We start from the raw sequence: 11,794 nt of genomic DNA, 5'->3' as shown, positions 1-11,794 counted from the left end.
TCCCAAGAAAATATCCTTGGAGAAAAGTCATTACATTTTCAGTCACTGTTCATGGCTGTATTGTGAATAGAAGCAGCAGTATTTCTTACATTGATTCAAGAATCTCACATTCTAATTGCTTCCATAAATTTGTGATATGAAGCTTTAAAAAAAAAAAATTGTAAATTGTGCTTCTAACCATGAAGGCATATTCAGATACAGTACTAGAAATTAAATATTCATTATGAAGTACAAAAACAGTCAAAGTATAAAATTAATTACCAAATTTATTTGATGCACTAACTTGAAATCATGAAACTTTGGCAACTACAGAAAAAATAAGTTCATGCAATAAAATTTGAATTTACAGTATAATACATTCGATTTCTGAATATACATAAAATGAAAACAGTATAAACTTACAAGTTTAAATTTTCATTCACATATGGATACTATATATTGCTCTTTAACATAATTATTCACAAATCACCATACTGAATTGATAGACTTGAGTTTCATTGTCATTGTTCTTACATCCTTAATTTTTTAATTTTTTTTCAAACAATATTAAAGACCAACATCACAACACAGGCAAAGTTGGTAATCACACCAAATGATAATAATTATAGTAATACAGAAAGAAATATGAGACTGCATAGAGAACATTATTGTGTTTGACAATTTCATTATTTGCAGTTTAATATAAGGCATTGATAATATATTCAGTACATATATATGTAAAACAATTTAAAATCTGAGTGATTATTGGAGATGCTGAAGCACTTTTGTGGTAACTATACATGGACCCACCTTGACTATCAATTTTATTTCCTTTGCAAGAATGTGTTCTAGAGAACAGGTACCATCTAATCCTTAACCCTAGAGAAACCCTACAATCAGATGAGCTTACGGGGTGACATTGTCCATGGGGTATATCTGCTTCCCATGCTCATTAGTTTACCTGCAGAGTATTTTTTAAACCCTTGCCTAATTTAAAGGCCTTTTCTCTCTCTACTGCTATTCAATCTCTACCTCACTGTACTCAAGCAGCTTTTCCATGATGGCCTAACCAGAAGAACTGCATTTAGAATTAGACCAAGGGTTTTTCTATTTTGTATCTATGGGAAACATGCTTAGTAAACGTTGGTCCCTTAGCATGATATGAGCCAAACCCTTAAATGGGACTATAGCCAAAAAATATCGGTTATAAAGACAGATGGTATGGCATAGCTTGACTGCTGCAATACTCCACGTAGTTTACTTTAAGGAACTTGACTGTTTGTTGTTCTTATAATCAGGGTTTATTATAAAGAGGGATTGCTAAATAATTAAAGCAATCCTAAACATTTCTATAAAGGCACTGCTGTTTTATGGGTGAGATGTTAACTAACAACCTAGCTTAGTAAAAAAAATAAAATAAAATTCATGTATTCAGTCTTGTAGTTTGTAGAGGAAATCTATTTTAGAGGATCCTGCTTTTCAATTTGATTCATCCAAACCCAATGTCAAATTTTCAGATATTGTTCAATGTTAAAAAATATTATAAGAAACTTGACAATTCTTCTCTGAAGTCTAAGTGGTGGGGTTATTGAAAGAGTATGCTCTGTAGCTCATAGATAATGCATATATTTGTATAACCAAAAAATCTAAGCTTAATTCTCTCCACTGTTCGACCTTTAGAAAATCTACTTAACCCCCTCTAAGTCAAATGTTGATAGGGGTTTTTTTTGTTTTTTTTTTAACAGGGATCTTTCAATATTGAGATTTATCGTGCATAAACTGTACTCATTTACAGCAGTAGAAATACAGTAGTAGTAGTGCACTATAGGGATGTTTTCTATTCAGAGGCAGAGTGTGTTTGGTTTGTAAAAGTATGGAATAGATTATGCTTTTTCACTCAAACATATCTGCCATTAAAATAATGTTAACCTTCTAATTAAGTTCAGTTTTCCAAACTGAATTGGTAAATTCTCATGCCCCTGGTAAAATGTAAGGTGATCATTTAGTACAACTATGACCTTTTTTTCTTTATCAGTAAACCTACTCCCTAATACCTCTCTAGGCCTTTAAAAGCATAGCCGTGTCATAGCTAATATTTTTCTGGATCAGTAACTGCTTCTATTTCAAAAAGCAGCAAAATAATGGTCTTAAAGCATCTTATGATGGGGGAGGGCCCTCACTGAACAGGTCTGGTTAATATAGGGAGTTCCCTTTATGACTTCCAACCCAGACTCACTTTATAAGGCCACCTTGACCTGGGGGAAATATATGCTTGATTAAAGAGATTGTTTGTTTAAATATTTGATGTATATAAATGTTCTTAAGTATGTCCTGATTTTATGAATGTATTACTGGAATACACAAAATATGTTTTTCATAATAAATTTGTATTACTCGGGCACTACGCAACCACCTCAACAAAAGCAAGGTGCAGATTTATCAGGCAGGCCCAGAGAGAGACCAAACCTTTGTGAATCAATCCCTAGGCTTTCTTCTTTCTCTGAATATTATTAGTAAATGTTTCCAAAGCGGAATCACTCTTTCCTCTCTTGGCTAATGAATGAAGGAAAGAGAATTTAACTTTATTTCTGTCCTTTTATTTACCAAACTAACTAAAACTAGCAAAATCATCCTGTAGTCAGTAAAGTGAGCAAAAGCAAACATTTATGTAGTACCACCATGATGGGGTTAGTTTCTTCACTGACTGGGCACATATAAAAGTAAAACACAAAGCATCTAGCTGAGTTTTTATAATATTCTTTTACAGAAATAAAAGATGTCAGAAGAGAAGATGTATGTGAAAGCTATCCCTACTTATGAAGTCATAGCACCACATGTTACAAGCAGAGAGTAGTGGTACATGAGGCCCACACTACTGCAGACTGTCAAGGCACTTCATGATTAGAAAGTTCACAAACTAGATGTCCAGAAGAAAAAGAAGTTAAAAATGTTTCTTATTTTTAAAATGCTTGTATGAAAACTAAAATGCAAAAATTGTATGATTATTACAAGATGTATAATTTTGTTATTAAAGATGCATCTAATTTAGCATAAGACATCGATAAGAATAAATTCTCAAAGGAAATAATTTTAATTTTCCAATGTCTTAAGATATAAAAAATGTAAATGAAAAGCTACAGTAAGGTGAAGGGCCTGTTTTGGTCTTTTGTGGGAGCTGGATGTTTATATTTTGTAAAACTGCATACCGTTAGTGCAGTTAATAAGCAGCTCTGTATTAAACTGGTATTAGCTGGAAATACTCAATTTGGCTGTCAGGCTTTTTCCAACAAAGCCTTGATCTAGGGCTCATATTGGTCCTGTTAGTAGTTTGAATCATGTTAAATATATACATATTAAATTGTTTGATAAAAAGTCTTATTCTTTTCTAAACTTCAGTTTTCCCTGTTAAGGTTATTAGGTTCATTTTTATCATACAAGGTTTCCATAGCTTTTAAATACAATCACATTAGAAATTTTAGAAAATATTGAATCCATGCAGGATTTTCTTAATAAAATCACAGCAATCTAAGAGTCAATGAGGCATTCACAACGTGTCGGTCTTCTTCAGTCATGTGATAGCACTTTCCTTTCAAAGACATCTCCACACAAATACACTGTAAAGAAAATGTTATCAGAGGAAATTATCTTTCTTTATGTAACAACTACACTAAAAACACTAGTTTCATATGCAACAGAAATGTGAACATTATATACCACTTTTAATTTACTCTAAATGCAGCAATAGTCAAAGCTGGTAGTGCAGCATCACCCATAATTACGTGGTTAGTTTGGTATACAAATAAATCAGTTCAAGTTCAACCAACTTAAACTATTCTCAATCAGGCCGATGCAATACTGTATGTTCAGGTTAACCTGCGACTGGATGTGAGTTTTGGAAATGAGTCCATAACCCCTGATGCAATAAGGAGATCAGCACATCCAAAATGCGTCCAAACCAGCATGTAAATGCCATGTTAATAAGGCTATTAGCTAGTACCCCTGATTTAAAAAGATAACTGTGCGCCCGACATGCATATTTTAACCCCCAAAAGTTTAACAGAAAAGCAGAAATATTAAGTCAGAGGAACCAGGAAAGCAGCAACATGGAAAAAAAAAAGTCTTGATGGCAGTCAGGTTCAGAAAACCGAAGTTCAATTTACGAGCATCTATTTTTATAACCCATGGCTATGCACAGGTTAGGAAAATGGACACATAAAATTGAGTGTCTGTTTTCCTAATCTCGCTCACAGCCACTTCTCCCGGGCACCCGATGCCGAGGAGGCACAAGGGACATACAATTTCCCCTAGCGCCTCCTTTTTAACGCAGTAGCTCATTAGCATACTGCCCAGGAGAAGTGGATGTGTGTGCTTTAGGACAGTGGGTGCTCAATCATGAGTGCCCATTTTTCATGTGCCTACATTGCATTGACCTGAATGTTTGTGGAGAGCCAGAAGATGTCATTAAATGTGCAAATCTTCAGCCAATTATGGGGGGTCATTTATCTAAGTGCTATATGGCATTTTTGCATGCATTAAGCACCTTTAATGCATGCGAAAACGCCTTTAATGCCTGTGAAAGCACCATAACATATGGTGCAATGCAAATGAGAAAAATAGGAGAAGTCTGGGGTGGGATTTTTGGCCAAGTAGGCTGAGCTCACAGTTTTGTGAACTCATATTGCATGTAACACAAATTTCAACTATACCTTTTTCATTTGTGTAAAGCTGTGCAATAAAGCTTTATTGTGTGTTGTGATGTTTTTGCAAATGCTGTTTTTAGTAGTAAGCTCCTAGAGAGCCTAGCTTGGCTGTCAGGGCCCTTCTACAACCACAGGAGAGAGAAAGTGAGAGAGAGAGAGACTGAGACTAGCCATAATGTCCTCATCCTAGGTAGGTATTTATATCTCTATAGGAGGCCCACCTAGTAACTCGAGGTGAGGTTTAGGTATTAGTGTAGGGGGTTAGGGGCCACTTTGACATTCAAAGTGAGATGTACGAATAGAACAGTGCTCTCTTGTGAAGATTTGATGACCTTCGGAGTGAGGAAACTCACCCAAAGATGAGATTTGTGCAATGTTCTCTCAACCTAGCTTGATGTTAACCAGGTAGAGAATCCATCAAGCTAGGTTGAGAGAACATTGCACAAATCTCATCTTTGGGTGAGTTTCCTCACTCCGAAGGTCATCAAATCTTCACAAGAGAGCACTGTTCTGTTCGTACATCTCACTTTGAATGACAAAGTGGCCCCTCAACCTCAAATTAACTAATATAGACTCACCCCCTAAACTAGAAATTGGCCTCTTTAAATCTCCCTCCCTACAAATATGTCTCATCTACGCACCCCCTGGCGTCATTGAACGCGACCCCTCTCCCTTGATTGAATTCATCACTGCCAACATCAACATTGACATCCCTTCCATCATACTGGGAGACCTTAATCTCCATGTTGATGCCACCCCCCTCACCTCCTCCTGTGACTGCTTTCTCACCTCCCTACATGCCATAGGCTTCAAACAGATTGTCACATCACCTACCCACCAAGCCGGACACACTCTGGACCTCATATTCACAGCATCTTATCCCCCTCACTCCCCCACTTGCTCCCCTGTTCAGACCACTTCCTTATTGAAACGTCCCTCCACATAAATACCCAGACTGCTCCTAACCCAGTACAAAACACCACTATTGTATTCCGTAAACCCTGTCCGGGTGAGGAACTATCCCAGGCAATCTCCAGCTCTATACACGACCTTGATTGCTCTAACCCTGAGGCCGCCTTGGCCTCCTGGACTAAAATCACACTTGAAATCGCCAACAAACTTTGTCCCATCTCCAAACGCGAATTGCAACCAAACTCTAAAAATCACCAACCATGGTACACAGCGGAGCTGAAAATCTTAAAAAGCAAACTTAGGCAGTTTGAACAAATCTGGCGTAAAACCCCCTCTCCTCAACACACCTCAAACTATAAATTGGCCCTACATCACTACAGGATTTCAACCCTCAAAACCAAACGAGACTTCTATACATCCAAAATTCATGATTACATGTATAACCCCAAGGCCCTATTCACATACGTGGCCGACGTCACCAAGCCCACCCAGACGCCCATCCCTGACAATGAAGCCTCCACCCGAAGTGAAGAAATCGCTCAATACTTCCATAATAAGATTGCTAACATTCTCCTCAGATTCCATCACCCATCACCTTCTACCCCCTCCTTCCCTCTCCCTCAATTAGATCCTATTACTTCTTCATTTGAATTTCTAGAGCCTACCTCAGCCAAGGAAATTGAAACTGTTCTCAAAAAACTCAAACCTGCCTGTCACCCATCAGACACTATCCCCACAAAAGCCCTCCTTTCCATCCCTAACACCATTTCCAAACCCATTGCCGACATTATCAACTCATCCCTCACCTCAGCTTCCGTTCCTGATGCCCTTAAACTGGCAGTTGTCAAGCCTCTCCTTAAAAACCCCTCTCTTGATCCCAAAGACCCTTCCAACTACCGCCCCATCTCGAACCTACCCCTCATCTCTAAGATTATGGAACGTATAGTGAACTCACAACTCACTAAGTATCTTGAAAATAATAATATACTACACCCGACCCAGTTTGGTTTCCGCAAACACCTCAATACCGAAACCCTCCTAGTCACTCTCTCTGATCATGTCATCAGAGGCATGGACCAGGGTAACTGCTTTCTGCTTGCCCTACTCGACATATCTGCTGCCTTTGACACCATCAATCATAACCACCTCCTCTCACGACTTTCAGAAATAGGCATCTCAGGCGTAGCCCTCCTATGGTTCAAATCATTTATTTATTTATTTAAAAATTTTTATATACCGACATTCATCCAGGATATCATATCGGTTCACAGTGTAACGCAAACATACGCCATGCATGGCGCTTTACATTGAACAAATAAAACATGTTAACAAGGGAATAAAGGGGTAAGAGAACATGGGATAAATTGCATTAAATATTAAACAAGAATTGCAATTATATACATATGTACAATGTTGAGAGACTGAGAGAAAAGGGATTTAGGAATACTAGGGGGGGAGGGGGGAGTGGAGAGCAGAAGGGGGAGAAAAGGGGAGTAGGGGGCGGAAAGAAGAAGGATGGGGCAAAAGAGGGGTACCGAGGGGGGCCAAGGAAAGGGCATCATACTTATCCAACAGGAAATTTGCTGTTAAAATAGGTAATGCTAAATCCTCACTCCACTCCCTGTCTCAAGGCATCCTGCAAGGCTCCTCCTTATCCTCTACCTTATTCAATATTTATCTCACCCCCCTTTGTCAGTTCCTAACGAACCTCGGCCTTAAATTTTTCCTTTACGCCGATGATGCTCACATTGTCATCTCCATTCACACCTCCCTTTCGGATGCCCTAGCCTTCTGGAACACTTGCCTTTCCTCTATAAACAACTTCCTCACCAATATGCACCTTGTGTTAAACACCTCCAAAACGGAACTTCTTCTCATATCCCAACATCAACCCCCCAACCCCTCGATTTCCAATGACCCAGCCTTCAAAGTCTTCTCGTCCCAACAATGTGTGAGAGATTTGGGAGTCATTCTAGACCAACAGCTAAACCTTAAAAAATACATTAGTTCGATCCTTAAAGAAGGCTTTTTTAAGCTTAATGTCCTAAAAAAGCTCAGACCCCTCCTACATTATCACGATTTCCGGACTGTTATCCAGGCCACCCTTTCCACCAAGCTTGATTACTGTAACTCTCTCTTGCTTGGCCTCCCTTACTCCACTATCAAACCATTACAAATGTTCCAAAATGCAGTAGCCAGGGTCATTACAAACACTCGGAAGTCAGACCACATTACCCCTGTACTCAAAGACCTACATTGGCTCCCCATCCCATCACGCATCGTCTTCAAAACTCTCTCAATCATTCACAAATCTATCTACTGTCATAACTCCAACAGGCTAGATGAACCCTTCCATTTTATTCACTCTGACCGACCCACTAGAGCCGCCAATAGAGGAACCCTTACAGTACCTTCCATAAAAAAAGCCCACCTCTCCTCCACCAGGGACTGCGCAATCTCAATTGCAGGCCCCAGGCAATGGAACTCCCTACCTACCCTGCTTAGACTTGAACCATGCTATGCTAAATTCAGAAAGAAACTAAAGACTTGGCTCTTTCGACAAGCCTATCCTGACTAGAGCCTCCCTTTGACCCCCCTCACTCTATTCAACTTGATGGCCTTTCGGACCTCGAATCCTCCTATTTACATAAATCATGTTTGACATGTGAATAATGTTTTTATCATAGCTCTTGTAAATATTTCAATTTTGTACCCTGTATATATTTACCTTATTGCCCTCTTGTTACACCTCCTAATATCTCATTACGAGTTACGCTATACTTCCTCCTGCTCTACTTTTCTCTTGTGTAATCTGCACGTTTTATGCTCCCCTCTCCTCTCCCTGTTCATTGTACTTTGTTTCCAAGCTGTCTGTTATAATGTAAACCAGCATGATGTTTGCACACTAATGCCGGTATATAAAAGTTTTAAATAAATAAATAAATACACTAATACCTAAACCTCACCTCGCGTTACTAGGTGGGCCTCCCATAGAGATATAAATACTATCTAGTGTGAGGGCACTAGGGCTAGTCTCTCTCTCTCTCCCTCTGCCTCCTGTAGTTGTATAAGGACCTGACAGCTAGGCTGGCTCTCCAGGAGCTTACAACTACTAAACATGGTCCCCCCAGTGGTTGTATGTAGGAAATACAACACTTCTGGCACTTATCGCAAAGTGCAAAAAAGTTAGCGCTTCACATAGGTATTAGTGCAAATTGCAATAAACTGCCTATTACCATAAAACATGCCCCTTTTCCTTTCGCATGCAATATTTACTAGGGATGTGAATTGTTTTTTGACGATTTAAAATATCATCCGATATATTTTAAATCGTCAAAAATCGTTAGAGGCGATATATAATAGGAATTTCCTCGATTTATCGTCAAAAATCGTAAATCGGGGGAAGGGGAGGGCGGGAAAACTGGCACACTAAAACAACCCTAAAACCCACCCCGACCCTTTAAAATAAATCCCCCACCCTCCCGAACCCCCCCAAAATGTCTTAAATTACCTGGGGTCCAGTGGGGGGGTCCCGGTGTGATGTTCCACTCTCGGGCCACGGGTGCGTTGATAGAAATGGCGCCGGCCATATGGCCATTTTGCAATACGGCAACACGATTCGAGTGCAGGAGGTAGTTCCCGGACCCCCGCTGGACTTTTGGCAAGTCTTGTGGGGGTCAGGAGGCCCCCCCAAGCTGGCCAAAAGTCCCTGGGGGTCCAGCGGGGGTCCGGGAGCGATCTCCTACGCTCGTGACGTCGGGGGACAGGAACCAAAATGGCGCTGGCGCTACCTTTGCCCTGTCATATGACAGGGCAAAGGTAGCGCCGGCGCCATTTCTATCAACGCACCCGTGGCCCGAGAGTGGAACATCACACCGGGACCCCCCCCACTGGACCCCAGGTAATTTAAGACATTTTGGGGGGGTTTGGGAGGGTGGGGGATTTATTTTAAAGGGTTGGGGTGGGTTTTAGGGTTGTTTTAGTGTGCCCGAGAGTGGAAGATCACACTGGGACCCCCCCACTGGACCCCAGGTAATTTAAGACATTTTGGGGGGGTTTGGGAGGGTGGGGGATTTATTTTAAAGGGTTGGGGTGGGTTTTAGGGTTGTTTTAGTGTGCCGGTTTTCCCGCCCTCCCCCGATTTACGATTTACACGATATTTAAAAAAACAAAACTGCGACGATCCGATTCCCTCCCCCCCAGCCGAAATCGATCGTTAAGACGATCGATCACACGATTCACATCTCTAATATTTACTGCATTTTGATAAATTCAGGCCTATGTTCCACACATTAAAAAAAAAGAAAAGAAAAACTTTCCAGAATCCAGTTAAAAACAAATCTGGACAGCTCCCTGCCTATCAATTAGAATGTAACTAAGGGGCCCATGCATTAAATTTGTGCTAAAAAAAAGTTTATTGTGTGAGTTGATGTAAATTTTTATATGTATGTTAAAATACCACTTAAGTGATGAATTATGATTTAGCAATGGGCACAGTAAAGAGAAGTCTACAATAGAATACTCATTCTACTATCATGCACAAAAACCCTAATATGCATTGGCTAGTATGACCAAGTTCTTTGCCATAGGGAAGGTAAATAGTATAATTACATAAAACTGAGCATGCTCAGTTTTCTTTTCCTTTTGGCTTCTCTTGCTTACTTCCTAAAGGTATAAAAGTAAGCCTGGCACATAGGGATTGTTTATCAGTACTGATGGGGAAAGTAGGAGAACTATTATATTCCAGGAAAGGAGGTGAAAGGAAAAGAGAGTACCAGAAAAGCAGAAAATTGATTTATGTGTTTATAACCACCTGTCTTCTGTATCAGTAAGGGTCTTCAAAGAGCAGTGTGAGAGGACATGGCTGGAGAAATGATGGACTATGGAAGAGGATGACCTAGGGAGAAATTTGGATACCCTGACTCAGAAGGGCACTGACATCTGACCATTCCCACCTCTAACCACCCTACAAAAGTAGGCACCATAATAGCTGGACTATACAGTCTGCTAGTACTTCAAAGCTCATGGAAAAAAATCTCTGCATTTAGACTAAAACGATTAGTGAGCTCAGAGGTTTTTGAGGTTCAGACTAGTATGTGGCCTCTAGCCTCTTAATGCTTACCGTTGTCTTTGGCTGCACTAACAATGTCAATGGCAGCAACAACCTTTGTCCTCTGATAAATATATTTCTAAGCACTAAGTCAACTTTAGTTTTAGTTTTGAAGTGCTCATGTGTGCTGGTATATCTCCTCTGCCATTCTCTCCCACTATTCCAAGTCTCCCTTGTCCTGGTGGTACCCCATGAAAACTTATTTTTTATATTGGGGAGAGGGAGGCAGAATTTGAGGGATTCCTATTGACTAGTCACTTGCCTCAGGGAGAAGCCTGACTGGAAGGAGGGTTTTTACTTTTTGGATTAGCCAGGGGCTGGGACTGGGTGCCATAAAAACTGCTATTCATGTTGAAGGAGACCAACTGTACAAATCAAATAAATGCAATATCAAGCCATGTATACCCATCTTCGCTTAAGAAAAATGTGAGAAATATCCATATAAAGTTAAACAAGTGCCATACAGAGTGCTATAAATCCGCCAATTTAGACACCATCTTAAGAGCACCAGAATTTAATTGTCTACCTTTAAAAATAATCCATAAAGGTATAGAGACCATTTGGGTCTTCACCAGATGGCCCTAGCTCCCAGCCCTTGGGTTAGACAGCAGAAGAGGAGCATACCATTCTAAATAGCACCTCCCCAGAAGTTTACTGGAATGGAGAGCTCCCAGTTCACAAGGGGGGGGGGGGGGCTAGGACAGAGGAGAGTGTGGCAGTGTTGAGTTTCTTTTGAAGCAGTAAGGTGTGCGCCCGTTTGCTCTCCAAGTTGAGGCCGTGCCTAGCTAAGGAAGGGAGAGGCTCTGTTTTGTCAGGGCTGGAGGAATTTGAGAGTGAGAGAGATATTTTATTTTGTCCTTATTTTAAGTGTCTGGATGTCTTTTCCCTGTCATTCCTGCATTTTTCTGGGAGGTTGTTTCTGCTGCTCAGAAGACATTTGTAAACCTCTTTGCTCAGACCAAAAGGAGGCTGCAGTGACTATCAAGATGAAGAGAGAAGGATTTTCCCCAAGATTGTGTTTGTACATCTGAGAAGGAAGGAAGTATTTTTGTCTCTCTTCTTTATTCTAGAGCTGGAAGCATTAAAAACTGTT

The 11,794-nt window shown here is 40.2% G+C and overlaps 1 protein-coding gene across 1 annotated transcript in view; it reads right to left on the bottom strand.

The window, feature by feature from the left end:
* Positions 1–1,644: 1,644 nt before the first annotated feature.
* The window catches only part of EML6 (EMAP like 6), an 815,949-nt gene continuing 805,799 nt past the window's right edge, over positions 1,645–11,794 (bottom strand). The window contains exon 41 of the mRNA XM_029593447.1: positions 1,645–3,593. Within this exon, the coding sequence (XP_029449307.1) occupies positions 3,569–3,593 (25 nt within the window). The 3' untranslated portion in view covers positions 1,645–3,568. The remainder of the gene's footprint in view (positions 3,594–11,794) is intronic.

Source organism: Rhinatrema bivittatum, chromosome 3, assembly GCF_901001135.1.
Source record: "Rhinatrema bivittatum chromosome 3, aRhiBiv1.1, whole genome shotgun sequence".
NCBI classification, from domain to species: domain Eukaryota; kingdom Metazoa; phylum Chordata; class Amphibia; order Gymnophiona; family Rhinatrematidae; genus Rhinatrema; species Rhinatrema bivittatum.
This window is presented reverse-complemented; position numbering and strand designations above follow the sequence as displayed.